This window comes from Bombus vancouverensis, chromosome 14 (assembly GCF_051014615.1).
Source record: "Bombus vancouverensis nearcticus chromosome 14, iyBomVanc1_principal, whole genome shotgun sequence".
NCBI classification, from domain to species: Eukaryota; Metazoa; Arthropoda; class Insecta; order Hymenoptera; family Apidae; genus Bombus; species Bombus vancouverensis.
This window is the reverse complement of record NC_134924.1, coordinates 8,721,290-8,737,821: the sequence shown is the minus strand read 5'-3', so window position 1 is coordinate 8,737,821 and position 16,532 is coordinate 8,721,290. Positions and strand designations below refer to the sequence as shown.

The following is a 16,532-nucleotide window of genomic DNA, read 5'->3' as shown; positions in this document are numbered from 1 at the left end:
GTAATGGAAGATCGGCGCGGTGGCGAAGCTGCAGTCGGAAACTCGGAAACGTTTCATCAAGCAACCGAGATCTCCTCTTACGGTGACCTATCCAGCTACCAGCTGCTATCTCCGCGTTCCTACTTGTAATCTCACCTCCTTTATATCTTCTTTGTTATCAGCAGCCAGCGAAAGGAGGAAGAATCGAACGTGGATTTTGCGAACGAAACTTGACTGAGAGACCTCCATACGTAACATCGTCGGGCTACTTCGTACACGTCGTGGTTTCTCTCTTTTCGTTCCTTCTTCGTCGTTCGAACGATAGAGATCCTCTTGCCGATGAGAATCGAACAGCTGAGCCTTCAAGGATTAAAATTTAATTTGCTTGTACGCGTCGTACGCTTGTGGCTTCGTCTCTGTGGAAAGTTGGTGGCGCGGATTCGACGATTAAAAAGATTCGTTTGGGAAAGTATGGCTCGCGTAGTTGGAGCGATCGGTATCGAGCTAAAGTTCGCGACGAATCGGAGGATTAGGAGGATCGTGAAGTTTCCGCTTATACGTCGATCAAAATTCGTGCGACATGTACTGACAAAGAACACGACCAATACTTTTAGGAGCTTCGTATCACGTTCGGCGAACCGTCAAACAAAATTCTTCCGTGGTGAACAAAGGGAACGTTCCAAGTTTCCAGAGCCAACGACCTTCCTCCACAAATTCGTAACGTCGTAAGTTTCGAGGTTATGCGATGCAAAGTGAAGCCGACGAAATTTCGTAAGTTCGTAAACGGGCTCGTGGTAAATCGCACAGAAATCGCCGTGTTCGCGTTTGAGAAAAGATTGGCGCAACCCGAATTTTCCGCCGGCTGTTTCATAATCGCGCCACCGCGAAGATTGGCCGAGTCTGTCGAAGAACCTTTCGTCGTTCGGCTTCCCATTTCTGCCAGATCTCGTTCTTCGTCTCGATGAAGTATCGGAAGCAGGAGACTCGAATCGAAAACTGAGAGCAACGATGAAGAGAGGAACGAGGTGTGTCGCGCAGACCATCAACTTGTCCAATCCGGAGACATGCGTAAGACCAAAGAGGATTCAGAAGCTCGTTCATGCAGACATGATGCAGCCTTGTCCGAGCATAGTGGCTGGAGGCTCGTCTTATTGGACTCCGAGACCGGTGCCCATTAAAATCTGCACGCGGAAAGACATGCAAAGAACTTGTCCGCCAAAGGTGAACCAAATGATCGTTTCGTTGGGCGCACGGTTCAAAAGGCGGAAAGACGGTTGAACAGAAAGCGTACGTGGTCGAAGAGAATATATTTATCGTTAATGAGATTCCGTTAGCGGGATCGAATCTCTCGACTCGTTAACAAGGCAGCTTTGGCGTTAAATCACGCAAACGCGTTCCCATGGCGCGAGTTCGACTCGAGTTCGCGCGATATACACGCGTCTAGGAAGCGACGAACGACGATGTATCGGCTGCTGTAGGAAACTGATTGGTGGATACCGTAGTTGCGTTTACCTGGAATTAGCTCGACGGTTCGGTGTACACAGGTATAGCGACGCGGATGAGTCTCTAATGGAGGAGGACAGTTTAGAGTTGGCGTACTTGTTAGGGACACGTACGTACGTGACCTCACGAGTCGAAAGCATCGTCGCGTTTAGCAGACTAGCAGACTCCAGGGTCCACTCGTTGAACAGAAAGCCGGATACTCTGGAGGGTTTCGTAAACGCGACAAATCTTTTACTCTCTTTCACGGGCTTCTTTCCACGCCTGTTTCCATTTCCGTAGCTTCGCCATGTATTTTGCTGCAATTCGAGGATTCGGCCGCGATACCCGCCGATACGAATAAACATAAACTCGTTTAGTTAGAAATATCAACGTTTCGTTTCGTAAGTAATTCCGAGTTTTGTTCGATTTTCCGCTTCACCTTCGATATTCGCTTGTATACCGTGTGCCGGCAAATAAGAATCCGGCTCTCTCGATTCTCAATGCAAATACAAAGATACGAAGGAAGGAATACCGCGCTTGTTCTTAAAAACTCTCAAATATTGATATTCTTTCGAGTCACGTACGCAAACTTGGTACTCTGTCCAAAGAAACGATACAGTCGTAAACCGTAGTAACGTTATGTACGTTTGCGTAGCTCTGCGAGTGTCCGCAGAAGACATCGCCAAAGACGTCGGGTTACAAATTCTGTAACATTCTGCTCTTCCTCGTGAAAAGTAGCATCGCGGCTGGTCTCGTTTATTGGACGCATACCGAGGGCTTGTGGGGTAGCAGCGCCGACGTCGAGGACCTGTATCGCAGGATAATGGCCACGATCGCTCCCACTTTGGACAACAGAGAAGTAGTAACGCACGATGATACCAAGGTTAATTTCTGCTTTTTCTCGATCCATGGAAATTGTTACGTTTTCACAGATCGAATTGCCTCGCATAAACGATTTCAAGAACACGATGATACAGAAATACAACTACGCCTTGTTTACCATAATGAACTGTATCGTGAGCGCGTCGACGATGCTGCGCAAGCAGCTTCAACGTATGTTGGTCGACGTCGAACCAGCCAAGGTCGAGCCATCCAACGTCGAATCTTCCGACGATACGACGGATACCGAAGAGGAAAGTTAACACTCGCGCCATTGTTAAATCATACAAGTCAAATCCCTTGTGTAGTGTTGTTTGCCCTCGTCTCGTCAGTTTAAGAAGTGCTAATGCACGAATAAATTCGTAAAACACTGGCTCTGCTCTATCATGGAGAATACGACTACTTGCGTCAAGAGGTGACTGCGACAACGGTGTTCAAGATGTTCACGCTGGTTTCGTCGAGGACGTTGGCAAAGATGTTCTCGAGATGTTGCTTCACGGTACGTACATAGAGATTCACGTAAGCACGCGAAATACGATACAAGGACAGATTAAAATTCCGTTCAGCTTGCTTCCATTTTTTCTCGGGACACCAGAGGGTACGCCAGGGATTTCTCACGGTAGTTGCATTTTAAGCGATTTTTATGGTACCTCTTGCTATCGTTGCAAAATTTCAGGTTTCTTTCCAGCCGGTATTTTACCCGGCGCGAATTTATTCTCGCGACAGAACTAAGAATTCTATGGGTTTGAACGCGTGGCGCGAATAACATTGAAAAATACCTCGGAAACGAACTCTTAATCGAAGAAGGATCAGCCGCGAATCGGCAAATTCGATCTCGTCCACCCCTTCGTGCAATCCCCGATTTTCAAGTTCAATTTTTCTTTCCGCTCCCTCTTTTATAAATTTCGGATTATGCTAAATGAGGCTTTAACGGTCTCCCGAGATCATTTGGCATCGTTCGATCGGCTGAATTTGTTCGCGAACCGAGGGGATCCGCGTCTCCCATCTCCTTTCATTGAATCGACAATCTCGATCGAGAATTCTCTTCAGCGAAGAGAAGTATGCTTCGTTAATTCGGAAATGTAGCTCCCTACGAAAAGCGGATATATCCTATCTATGTGTGCAGCGATCGCTGTTTAAACGGTCGCTTTCGTTTCGCTATCTTTCCCTTCGAAGTTCAAAGATGCATCTTTTTAATAAATCAAGCGTAATCGAAGTCGGTGGAATATCAGAGAGAGAGAGAGAGTCGGGATAGTCCTGTGGGAGGGTGATTCAAAGCACGATTCAGTTCGGACAGTTAAACAGTTTATTCAGATCGAAACTTTATGTAATATATACATACGAGTTAGTAGACGATATGCAGTTCTGATATGAAATCACCTATACAGTGAACTTAAAATATAATCGATTTACACGGACCTCGCATCATGCTGATTATGTACATTCGTTAGTCTCTAATTTTCGTTTTCGTGTTCGATCGAATCGCTTGCACCAGGTCAGCGGCGCATCGTTTCCTCGCGTGCCAAGAATTTTCCTATCGATGTTGTCAGTACGTTTGCCGGAAAAAGAGCAGCCATATAGAAAAGAAGAACGGCCAAAAAGAAGAGGAAAATTCTGAATTATATTCTTCATCTTTCCCTCGAGCAGAAACGAAACGTTTGGATCGTACAGGAATCGATGTAGATTCTCGGCTTGTGCGTGCGTTATACCGAAAATTGATTCTCGCCAGATCGACAGCCGGATACGTTTAGGTTAAATGTTCGTGGACGTGAAAGAAAAAAGTGTGATCGCGTCGATCAGGTCGCTGGTTTCCACGCGGGAACGTAGCAATTTCGTTGGCAGTACGACGACGATCGACCGTAACGATGATTTTTCCAGGGTTCGATAGAAAAAGATGTTCGATCCGATTCCCGAAGCGCGGCTAATTCTATGTTTGCGGCGAGGATAGCGTTTACTCTAATTAACAAAGATCGTTGTTCGTCGAGCGTTTTGGGAAATAACGACCTGTCAACCTGTCACTCGAACAGAAATCGACGAGTCCCATCGAACGACGATACAGGTCGCGTCGTTGCGAATCGCCTCGATTTCCTGGCACACCGGCGTTTCCTACTCATCGTCAGTCGGATTGCACCTTCCGTTAAACTCGCACCCTCGAACATCGAAATTACCGACGACGTTTGTGCGATCGTCCTCGAGCACGGTTCCCACGCAGGGCAAATTCTTCAACGATACATACTTATGTACAACGATACGACATTAACTAACGAGCAACGACTTTTAGTTACCTTTTTTTTTGGATTCTTTCATTATCCCTTTTTTTTCTCATTTAATACATCGAAAAAAAAAAGAACACTCGACATTTGGTTCGACGTTACTAATCATTTGGATCGCGTAATCGATTCGCGATGCGTCACGCATTACGATAACTTAACGTTTATTTCTTTTTCGCTCGTTTTCTTCCCTTCGTTACACGTTCAAAGTAGAAACCGCATACCTCGAGCGAGAGTCTTGGACGAAGTTGGCGTTACTTCATTCTCTTAGGAATATACTTTGTCACTTTTTACTCCTAGTTTCGCCGTCAAGCTTCATGACTTCGTCGCAAAGTGTCACGTGGAAGCCCGGTTTTTCTGACCTTACAAATTCAATTTTTCACCCGAGTATAAAGACTCCTCGAGTCTCTCCGCTACTCCGTTATTCTTCTCCCGTTCGTTAAGAGAATCGAATGAAATTAGAAGAACAGTCGGACGGCTGCGACTTCTCGATAGAACAATGCACGCGGTAAATTCTCATTCTCCGATCGTTGTGCCTACACGTGCGTGTATATTTACAAGAGTGTTCCACTCACGTCGGAAATTAGGCTAAACGCGAAAAGGAACGTCCACGTCGACGATGGATCGAAATTTGGAAACTTCGTATCACAGCTACGATCGAGTACGATCGAATAAAATGTTCTTCGTTTTCCTAAAAAACCGAGTCTCCTCGCCGCGAACCGTCTCGTTTGCCAGCTCGCGCAACTCGCCAAACTATCTCGTCTCCGACTGTTCTCCTCAATTTCGATCGGATTCGTCGCGATACAGTTACAAACACCTCGAGTTTCTATTCTCGATCGCATCACTTATTGTCGATTCTTGCTTAACGCATTTTATCCTCTCCGCTAGGAAGAGAAAGCGATTTTCGTTGAATCAAACGTCGTCCCTAATTCCAGCGAATGTTAAAATCGCGTTGCGCTCGTACGAGATTTCGTGAGAATGCGAGAGAAAAAAAAGAAACGAAAGAAAGAGAAGGACGACCACGGGCAAAATAATCGAAAGGAGGCGCCGACGACGTTGCAACGTATAAAATGGTGTTTCTTACAAACTACTTCCGCCCCGAATATGTTTTCCGTCGTTGAAACTGATTGATCAGCCTCGATACCGCGCATCACGCCTCTTCCTTCTTGCAACTCGGCGAAGTAACATCGCGTTATCTTTCCATTCCTCCGCGTCTTCCTTTCCTCTTCCCTCTCCCCTGATTTCCATCGTATATTCTCGCCCAGTTCCTCCATCCATCTTCATTCCGAGCAACCGGAAGAGGGGTTGTACGAGAACCTTTTATCTTTTCTCGCGTTTCTCGGCCTAATGCCTCGATGTCTGGAGAATTCGATTGGTAGGCTGAGACGTGGGTTTATTTACCCCCATTTCGATTCTTCGGCGTCGATTGCCAGCGCCGCCGGCTCCCAGTGCAATCGCTTCGAAGCGCGTTTAATACGTTGGGCTGGCAGTAGGATACAAAGTCGAACGTGGTTCTCGGGTAGAAAGTTGCGTTTCCTCGATACGTTACTCGAGACTGCCACTTTGGCGAACGGTGGTCCGGTCGTACGGCGTGTCCGGGAGGCGAAGTCACGTAGCGAGAAAGAAATATGCGAAAAGACAGCGTCGAAGATGGTTGGACTCGGAGTCTGGCGACGGAAACAGGGATAGGGGAAAGTTGCGCCGACGTTCGAAGACAGAAGAACACTACTTGGGAACATGTTGCCCAGGTGGAAAACTCAGGAGCGCAAGTTTTCACCTAACTCTTTTCCAGTTCGATTCTTCTTCTTCTTCTTCTTTTCTTTCAGTTCCGTTCCTTTCTTCGTCCGTTTCTTCCCGAGAGGAAAAAAGAGAAAAGAACAAATTTTGCCCGACTATCGAGAAAACGTTTACAAAACAATTTTGGCGGATACCTTCTCGCGATTGGAAAGTTTTCCCGACAAATCTAAGCTCGCGTCGCACATTCGCCTTTCTATCCATCGCTTATCCAGTCGACGATCTCCGTTAGCTTAGCGGCTGTTGTTCCGTTGCTCGCAACGACACGGCGGATTGTCTTTATGCCGCTTCGTACGACGTCTAATCGTTTCGCAAGACGAGTCGCGAAAGCGTTCGTTCGCTGCGTACGATATCGATCATCGAACATCTTAATGGTCAGTGTGCAGCCGTGCAGCGCTACGAACGAGCCGAAATTTTCGGCAAGGGACCTCTGTTCGTGTCGGTGAACGCGATACACGGACGCAGAAGGCGACGAACAACGAGGTCTAGACGCAGCTCTCCGGAAGCCTGTTGGCCATCAGTCGTCTCTTGATCGCTTCGCCGTCCAAGCACTCGCCAGCGACGACAACGCCTTGCCCGGCTCCGACGACGACGACACCTTGGCTGCCACCGAGTGTCACGCCGCCCTGTCCACCGCCCATCATCACTCCCGTCATGGGCATGCTCTGTAAACTCGGTATCGTGCTTCTCGATGGTAACCTCAGCTCCGTCGGTCTTCCGCTGAATTTGTGGCAGAGTTCGTCTATGCTTGGTGTAGGTCCGGGCGTGACCCAATGTCCCGGGGGATATCCACCTGGATAACTCGGTGGGCTCACTTCTACCAGGTTTCCTTCTGCAACATCGAACCGGAGATGATTCTTTTGGGATTCGTTCGAAACGATACGACGATGTTCCCGTGACAATTAGCCACGCGGTTCTTCTCGCCTTCTCTTTTCACCTTTGCCCTATCGAATTGTAACGTGCCGTTTCCGACGCAACCCTCATGTACGTACAATCTTACGGAATGACCAACGTTCTTGGCTCGATGAAAGCGAGAAATCTATTTTACGTCGCCAAACCGTTGCATTTCATTTCTTACTAACATTCTAGTCGCGTTAAACGAGTTTCCGTTTTCCCGCATACATTTTTGATAGTCTCCCGTTATCGAGTTTAACGCCTGCTAATGGCTGGACTCGCCGAACAAGTGTTTCCCCGGCGGCGATATTTTAAGCAAGTTTTTGTATTTAAATTCGTGTCTCGTAACCAATTCCAAGTCGATGTAGGAGAAACGTAGACGGAAATTAGTCGGAGATGTTTGTCCCGCGAGCACGTACCACCGCGGTAAGCGAATTCTAGAAAGCGATAGGAACTGAGCGGCCGATCGCACGAATCGATCGCAATCGCGGACTGGCCGAGCAAATGGAAAATGTTTTTGGAAAATATTTGGCGTTTTGGTTCGATCTCTTTTGTTGGGGATGAAATACCGCCGGCGCCGCGGCGCTCGGCAACCGTGTAAGCCGCGGTAATTTAATAAAATCTATACACGCTGCTATTACAAATCGCGGCGATGCTCGTAACCCACGCAATTAGATTAACTGCGCGTTGCGAGAACGTTTCCTGGCCATTATTTGAAAATGCAGAGCGGCGCGGCGCGGCGTGGCACGGCCATCGATCGTTCGCACGACCGCCGATCGGTAGCGTACCCGCTTCGCCAGCGACGAAGCCGCATTCGAAGCTTCGTGTTTCCAAATCTTCAGAAACTCACCGAATTTATTTGGGATGACGTCGGGGTCGGTTTCCACGGTTTGCTGAGGATTTTGCAGAGGATACTGTTGCGGCGGTAGTTCGCTGAGTTCCGCCGGTTTTTCGTGTCGAGGTTTCGACACTCGTTCGCGGCGTACGCGCACCACCACCACAAGAATGATGAGGACCAGCGTGACCAAAGCTCCGACCACCACACCGATCAGCGGCGACAGCACGATCCCAGCGTCTTGTCCTTGAACAGAGGCGTAAATCGAAGGTAGTTAGCGGAACGATGCGTCAAGTGTAGCGGGGCTTGGACGGGAAGCGCGGTAGCTGCCAGCGTGCGTTTAAACGACCTACGTAATTAACAAATTCCGCGTTGCCGCCGTTTCAGTCGGGGCTCGATGAAATTTACGAGGAAACTGGGGATTGACAAATGAACAACGGTAATTTATTTAATATTATCGCGGCTATAATTAAACGACGCATAGACCTTGTAATAATAGCGCGATCGTTGCTCGAATCGCAGCGAATGAATCGTAATATATCCATACATTAATAAACAGGTAACCGCAGGACGCTGGAAACTGCGCGACAATAATCATTATGAAACGGTAGACAAGCTTTTCGAAGGACGATCAAGCGTTGTCCAGCGATGGTGTTGTAATCTGACGCGATCCGTTAATTTCCTTCGTGGTAATCGGATACGCGAATTTTCCTCTAATCGTCGCTACGTTTCTTTTGCTTCGCTTTCGCGAAAACCTCTTTCGAGACTTTTCTAACGGAGACCCGTTAGAAAATCTGCGAATTAACTTGATGGCGATGGGCGACGAAAAATCTATACCCGGAGATCGAAAAGCTGTTACAGCAAGCGGCCGAGGAATATTTTACGAGTTTCGTTCGTTACGGTTTTCTTAATTGGACGAGTTATCGGGAAACTGTTGTCACCGAGAAACTTCAATTAGAAAGACGCTTTACTTAAAACCATTCGTCGGGTAGCGAGGTCCGTGTGATTACCTAATTAAACGAAGTGTCCCATCAAGAGGGACTTTGTCCTTCTCTTTTTCCCTCGCCATTCTTACCGATTCCCTCTGGTTGAATATATTCGTCAAAAATGATCGTGGACAAAATTCCACATCTTTTTTGCGGTTTCATCGGAATCGAAATCTATCGCGAAAACAGCGGAAGAAGCAAAACGCGAATTAGACCGTGTTCTACGTAACAACACCGAGGCAAAGACCGTTTTACGGATCTTCTTGGCTACTTACTATCTTCCATTTTTCCCCTCGTACTCGTCGCGCTAAACCGTACAAACAAGTCGGAGAAAACAGGCTGTGCAAACGGCTTTTCCTGAAATTTAGCTGGCTGCCGACTCGATTCAAATGTTTGTTCGCTAAAAATTAGAGAAAAAGATTCTTTCCGAGAAGCAGCCTGCTACCGGTATCAGTCAACCAAGCTTGGCCTCATCTTACGACGATGTAAACCGTTGTTACGTAAGTCACGTTCCTCTTGCAATAGCCGGAGAACGAGACAACGAGCAACATCGATATTCGAGATTGAAACTGGAGACCATATCGCCGCAGAGTAGGTTCATTCGCCAGAATGAAAGAGAACGAGAAATCTTGCAGGCTAATTCTTGGTTCGCGTTCGAGTTGGTCGGTTTCTCGCACGTGACGTTTTAGTCGATAGTGGCCGAGCGTGGGAACTGGCCTGCTGTTTTCCTCGGATAATTAACAAAACTGTATTCTTCGAGCGCGGCTTGGCCAGCTGTGTTCCACTGTACGGTAAGTGGGACAGAGCGTTGGCACGCTCGTTAGCCTCCCGTGACGAACGTTTTTAATTCTTAACTCGCGAAGAGCATCTACGTACCTACGTGTGCGCTTGCATGATACCTTCGTCACCGCTATCCACCACACCACCGCTATCGTCGTTGCTGTCGACCTTAGAAACGCGCCGCTTTGGCTAAAGTTTCACGCCAGATTGTCGGATAACCAGGCATCCAGATCGTCAAATATCCTCGTTGCCGTGGATTCCGAATATTTCGACGACGATCGTAGCTTCTGCCTCCAGAGTGAAACTTTCTCCACGAAGGGTAAGAACAGCTCGAAAGGCTTTCGTCGTATGGGGAAAAGACTGGGTGGAAATTGCGCGCGAGGCAGCGCGCGGGAATGAAAATCGGACGATATACACCTTATGCATAATACGGGTACATTTATGCGTGTAAATAGATTGCAGCGCGCGAGTGTGTGTGTGTATGTGTGCGTACACCTATGCACGGGAAGATACTTTGGCAGGACGCGTAATGCTCGTAAAACCCAAGGTTTAATCAGCCACCCTAGGTATTCGCGTTTCTCTAGCACCTGACTCGAGGAAGGCTACGCTCGGTACGCGCGACGTTCTAACGTTCGACGTTCGTCCTTCCGTTTATTCGGTGGATCGGCACGTGGATCCTCACCGACTATTCGCAAAATCTGGAAACACGCGGCGGAAATCGACGTGAAACAGGTTGCGCGTAACAGCAGAGAACGAAACACGGTTATTGCACTTATCGCGTCGCACTCGTAAAGGTTGCTGCGTTTTATTGGCAATGCCATTGCGCGCTATCTTCGCTTTGAATCCCGCGCTTAGATCCGCGAATAGACCGTATACGACGATCTTGCGAGTCTCGAAGGACGTTCGAGGAATATATGAGCGCGCGCGGTTGAGCGACAGAAAAGTGCTTGGCGTGGACGTAAAAGCTCTCGTAAAGCCATCGAATCGCACGATCTAAGACGGTTCTAGACTCTAGACGGAGTAGGAAGTCGCGTGGAAAGAGACCGATTCTCTCGATAAATCGTAGAATTACGCGAGTCCTTTCGAACGGGCTGTTTATTTCGGCAACCATTAAAGACGGATCCTCTGTGCAGTCTGGTTTCGCGCGAAATTGACATACAGTTCTTTCCGAAGACTCGACGATATTTCAAACGGCATGGCGCGTTGCAACTTCCCTCTCGGCAGATGCCGGTAATTGCATCGTTACGATAATTTCTCGGATCAATTACGGCGACTTACCGTAGACGGCTGTCACGGTCGCCCGCGATCGTATATTCTTCGAAAGCGTCGACGGATTCTCGTTAAAGTTGTACGGCGGAAGCTCTGTTCCCTTGGAACAACGAGGAAATATATTTCTCGCGGCACGTTTCGGGACGCGGTATTCACCTAAATCACGCGGATAGTTCGCCAGCTTTTCTCTTCCCTTGCCCGGTCCTCCGATTCTTTGCCGATCCTTTCCTTCCCTTCCCTTTCGCGTTCTTTCCATCCGCGTTAACGTCCGCGGCTACGATTTTTTAATCAATTACTAGTTTTTAGCAGATTGCAGGTTCTTTCTTGTCCGGGAAATGGGCACAGTTTGCGATCGTATACCCTCCTAAGCCTCGACAATGTCTCGTAAAAGTTGCAATGGAAGTTTAATCGAGTTCCACGCGAAGAAACGTCTGGTGCCGGGGTACTAAAGATAAACCGGTCCTTATACCGTCGATCCTCGAGAATGGTCTAACGGGATTCTCGAAGAGAGCCAACAGGGGGAATCGCATATCCCAACGGGCTCTCGAACTCGGAGTTCATCGAAGTTTAGATCGCTAATCGGTCTTAACGCGGGTTCGCCAAGATTTTCACTGCTACGTACTTCAGCTAAAATCGGGAAAAAATTCCTTCTGCCACGGCGAGGTCGCAAAATCACGCTTCGATAAAGATTCGATTTCCTCGAGACTCCGCGTCCCTCTTTTATAATCCGTCCGGCGAACACGCGACGTTTCCAGCGATTCGCCAAAAAAGTAGCCCTTTTTCTTTTCCCCTCGTCTTTTTTCTTCTTTTCTTCTAACGAGAAACGTAGAAGATTCGAGCGACGTCTCAACGAACGTTACAATTACACGAACGACGGAAAAGCCAGAATGGTACGAAAGGAGAAAGTCATTGGAGAAGTTTCAGTCATGCGTCGACTGGATATCGGGCTGCAAGTAAGACGGAGCTTCGATGTCATACGGCCGACTAAGTCACCAAAAAGCCCGGCTTAGCCAGAGCCAGATCTAACTTTGGCTCACTTGGATTAATTTCAACGTAAAGCTAACCCCGAATCGATGTTGTGCTGTCGGTTCTCCGACTAAGGCGACTTACGTGTCCCAGTTCAGCCGTTTTCAATTAATGAAACGCGCACGCGAATCTCTTTCGGCTCCGTGACCGATCGCTTTCGACCCGGATTACCACGGAAACGCGACCACCGTCCGTTCTGAAAATTATTCCATTCGCCGCGCGAACACATTAAAAGGATTTCCAAGCACGTATACCATCCACGATATTACTTTGGATTTTCTCGTTCAAGACACGATTCGTTTCAACCGTGGAAATACCTTTGCCATCCGGTCGGCTTTCTGCCTGTTTCTCCCGTTTTCTTACTTCCTTAGCCGTGTTTAGCGTATAGATTCACCGATTGAAACGGAATAAATCTCAAGTCGATGTTCGCAGCTGCCTGCGAATCTCCTCGAAGGTTAATCCCTTTTGCGAGGTACGCGATTCTCCTGGATGCTAATACGGCTACGGTCAAGTAGCCACGTCGATGGTGGTTTGGTATCCTCTTAATTGCGTTCAGCCGGAACAGTCTCGAGAGTTCGTCACTGATTACTCCCTCTATGTCCCACTCTCTTCACCCTCCTCTCTTTACCTTCCCTTCCATCTGCGCGTCGCCGCCCTTTCCCTTCGCATATGTACACACCAGAAATCGTATGCTCATGTGCAACAATAGAAAGCCATGTGTACGTAGGTGAAATCGAGGAGCAATTACCGGCGCAATCTCGCAACCTGAAGAGGATTGCCCCACAGAGAGAAACCGAAGAGAAGAACGGATAGGGAGAAGCGAGAGAGAGAGAGAGAGGGAGAGAGTGAGAGAGAGGAAGTTGGGAGGAGTAGCAAAAGGACGAAGCCAAGGGCAATGTAGTCGCCGATCTTGAGATTCTCGTTCATAATAAACGCTTATCGAGGGGATTGGCCGATCTTCGAAGGCTCGAAAGGCTTAAAGCCAAGTACCCTAATCTCAATTATCGTACGATCCAGTAGGAATGCCACTAGTGTCGATGGAACCCTTTCTCTAATCCGATGTTACCGTTCCACCCTTCCTCTCCTCTTCCTGGTCATTCCCACCCCCTCTCATCCTCCGATTTCGCTTTAATTCGAATACCCGCGGGCCATCGGTTTCGCTAAAATTATTCCTACGAATAGCAGCTTGCAACGTTACCTTGTCTCTGCGTTACTCCACCGTTACCGGATATCCGAATTACGTTTTCATTTGTTCTTGACAACGCGGTATATTCCAAAGTTGCAACGACTCGCCGAATTACTTTGGTCGGTGCAGGCCGATCTAGCACGTTCAGCTTCTCGATAGCGTTTTCTCCATTTCTGTGGACGCTTATCGGACGCAGATGATCGGTGATCGAAACGCGTCGCGTCGGAATAACTTGGTCGCGAAAACGCAAAAGGTTTCGCGTGTTGGCGGACTGTACTTACACGCGCGTAGAAGGAGGAAATTTCATGGCTCGCGATAATCTGATTCAGAATTCGGTGCAGCTGACGCCTTTCAGCCTTAGCCGCGATACCGTTCGACGAGACGAGATTTCGCGAGGAAGCGGCGCGAACACGCGGAGTTCGATTTGCCTGTAATTTCTCTTTCGAAGTAGGCGAACAGCGGCGACGGTTTCTCGAAATTAAGGAGGATTCGGTGAGTGGTGCAGATAGGCGACGTCGGTGGTACGCGTCAACGTCACCGCTGTTTCCTCCCCTATAATGCTATCGCTTCCTCCGCCACGAATTATGTATTTCGTCGTTTTGTGATCGACGATGGGCAAATTTCACGGGCTTTCGATTCCCGGGCCACTTTCATCAAACGCGTTGATAATTCTATCCCGGTTTCAAACTCCGGGACGTCTCTCGCAGCTTTTCGACACGTACAGTTTAACGGTGTGTAGCATAAACCACCGTAGTTGGACATTTCCGCGGCTTTGATCGGTCTACACGGTCTCGTACTAGGGAGAAAGAGAGAGAGATAGAGAGAGAGCAGAACTTTCGACGGAAGTAAGGTACGCTCTCGACTGCTGACGACGACGACGACGATGGCCGAACAAAGGCCAGTCTTAGCCCGAGAGAACGTTATCATGTGTCGCGGTATTACGCGGCAGCGGTGTAAAGATTTCGGTTGAAAAGCAGGCAATGGTCGTCGGTCGTATAATCACGAATAGTCGTTTCCGCTTAATTCCGGATAGTATTTAGAGACGAGCTTAAACTCGAGAATGGGTCGTTATGATACTTCCGGCAACATTACCTGTTACGAATGGCGGCGACCGTGGCGCTAGCCAAAACCGTTTGAGGAATTTCCACGGCTACCATTTTCTGGCCACCGGCGAAATTGTTGGATAACTCGTGCGCGCGCCAGCTTGATATAAACTCCGCTTGGAATATATTACGCCGCAGAGAATATTTCTTAAGGACTTAACGATGTGACTCGTACGGCGATAATAATCGTTTTCCTTCCGACAGGACTTTACTCCGCCGCTTTAATAGAATTTAAAGCGGTCTTTCTTCTTCCACGAACGACGATTTCCCGTTTAAAGCGGTTACCGCACCGCAAAGAAAATTCATAATGCCGCCACTATAGTCTGCGTTACTTCGATCAAAACGATGGCAAACACGAACGAAAACGAATGACTGCGACAATAGCGTTAAAGTAAATTATACCGCTGACGCGATCCTCGCGAATCGTTTTTAACTATGGATCGATAGATCCTCGGAGCTGGATTTTAAGACACAGCCCGGCAAAAGCCGACAAAACCTAAGACGAGGCTGGATTTGTGGTTCAGACGCGTTCTCTCGCCAATCAGCACGCGTTGCATCGTCCGCCGACCTTTCACGATCTACGATGCTTTCCGTTTCACGAATTTACAGCCAATCGAGCCTCCTCTGGACGAGCAAAAACTTTTTACCGTCCCAGATCTTGAAATTATGGCTGCAATCGAATTAGCAGCCCAACGTGCCTTTTCGCGGATCAAAATTTTCCTCTCTACGATTCTCCATCTGCGTATTCCAGATCGATCGATCTCTGAGATGATCGATAGCTACGATGCGCGTTGCGGATGCAACGGAAACGCGCGTCGATTCGATCGTCCTTTAATTGACGTTACGTGCGAGAACGTCAGGCGTGGTATCGGCGTTTACGCGCGATGAGTTACATCGAGATCCGTTTGACGAGGGTCCGATCGCGTTAACGACACGCGTAAACGCACGAAGCAGTACGCCTTAAACAGTACGCGCGAATTGGACAGTTGGAAAGGAACTGTCATCTCGCTGCATCGTTCATCGAGACACGCGACGCACTTGTTTAACATCCGCGTGTCACAAATTACGTCGATTTCTCTGGTTCGCATCGCTCTCTTCCCCGTCGTCACCCTGCGTCCGGAATCGCGAAATTCAATTTCCTCGTCGTGCTTCGCGACCAATTGCTGGCTCGTCTACCGCTTACCAGCATCGAAGAAACACGGTATATAGAATTTCGAAGAACGAATTCCATTCAATTTCGTAGGTGTTTACTCGCGAGAAACGCGATCTGTTTGAGTTTCCACCTTACCGGGTATCTTTGATTCCGCGAGATCGGTTATATCAATAAAAATGCGAAACAGAGCTTTATAAGCAGCGTGGGTCTCCTGTCTCGCAAAATATCACGTTTGGATCTCGAAAGAAAATTCTTACCACTCTGTCGATTTAAATATTAACTCGCGGGTTAACGAGATATTCGTTGGAAATAACCGACGCAGAAACGTTTATGGCTCTTTGCACGTGAAAGCTACTCTTCGTTCGCGCAACCTCGAGTTTTCCAATCTTCCAACTGAGACACGTTAATCGCGAGTTTCGCGATGCGATTTTTTTTTTTTCGTTCGATTCGTCGGAGTCGGTGGTTCGGGAGGGACAACGATCGAAGAAAGAGGCAATGATCTCCGTTAATACAGCTCGACTCTGCGGGGTGAAAGAGCGGCGTTCTTTAGCCGAAGGATAAAAATAAGTTGACAAGGAGGCGTGGTAGGACGGAAAAAAGCAGCGGGCTCGGTGGGTGAAAAAACCGGCGAAGCGAGCGAGCTTTCGGCTGACGTCTGACGAGAGGCGGGCCGGAAGGCGGAAGATCGGAAGTAAGCGACGAGGGAAACGGGTAGGACGAAAGAGGGATGAAGAGGGAAACGACGACGGGGGTAAACAGAGCTAAGTGAAGTTAACGACGGAGCAAGAAGAGCGGCAAAAATGACCCCGGGAAAATTACCGCACGCGAAACGGTTTAATGTCCAAAAAGATGAGCGAACCGGGAACGTAAAGAGGGGGACACGCGAGCAAGACGAA

At 48.3% G+C, this 16,532-nt stretch overlaps 2 protein-coding genes across 5 annotated transcripts in view; one reads left to right on the top strand and one right to left on the bottom strand.

Annotated features, from left to right (window-relative positions):
- Positions 1–550: 550 nt before the first annotated feature.
- On the top strand, positions 551–2,654 carry LOC117166236 (uncharacterized). Its single transcript, XM_076624485.1, has 3 exons — positions 551–1,200; positions 2,117–2,344; positions 2,394–2,654. The coding sequence occupies exons 1-3, from the start codon at positions 988–990 to the stop codon at positions 2,601–2,603; spliced, it is 651 nt and encodes a 216-aa protein (XP_076480600.1). The 5' UTR covers positions 551–987; the 3' UTR covers positions 2,604–2,654.
- A 974-nt stretch (positions 2,655–3,628) lies between these two features.
- LOC117166243 (kin of IRRE-like protein 1) overlaps positions 3,629–16,532 on the bottom strand; it is a 253,136-nt gene continuing 240,232 nt past the window's right edge. For all 4 annotated transcript variants that reach the window (XM_033350052.2, XM_076624375.1, XM_076624376.1 and 1 more), the window contains exons 13-14: positions 8,149–8,379; positions 3,629–7,236 (exon numbers count right to left, since the gene is read on the bottom strand). In XM_033350052.2, coding sequence (XP_033205943.1) covers positions 6,890–7,236; positions 8,149–8,379 — 578 coding nt within the window. In that variant the 3' untranslated portion in view covers positions 3,629–6,889. The remainder of the gene's footprint in view (positions 7,237–8,148; positions 8,380–16,532) is intronic.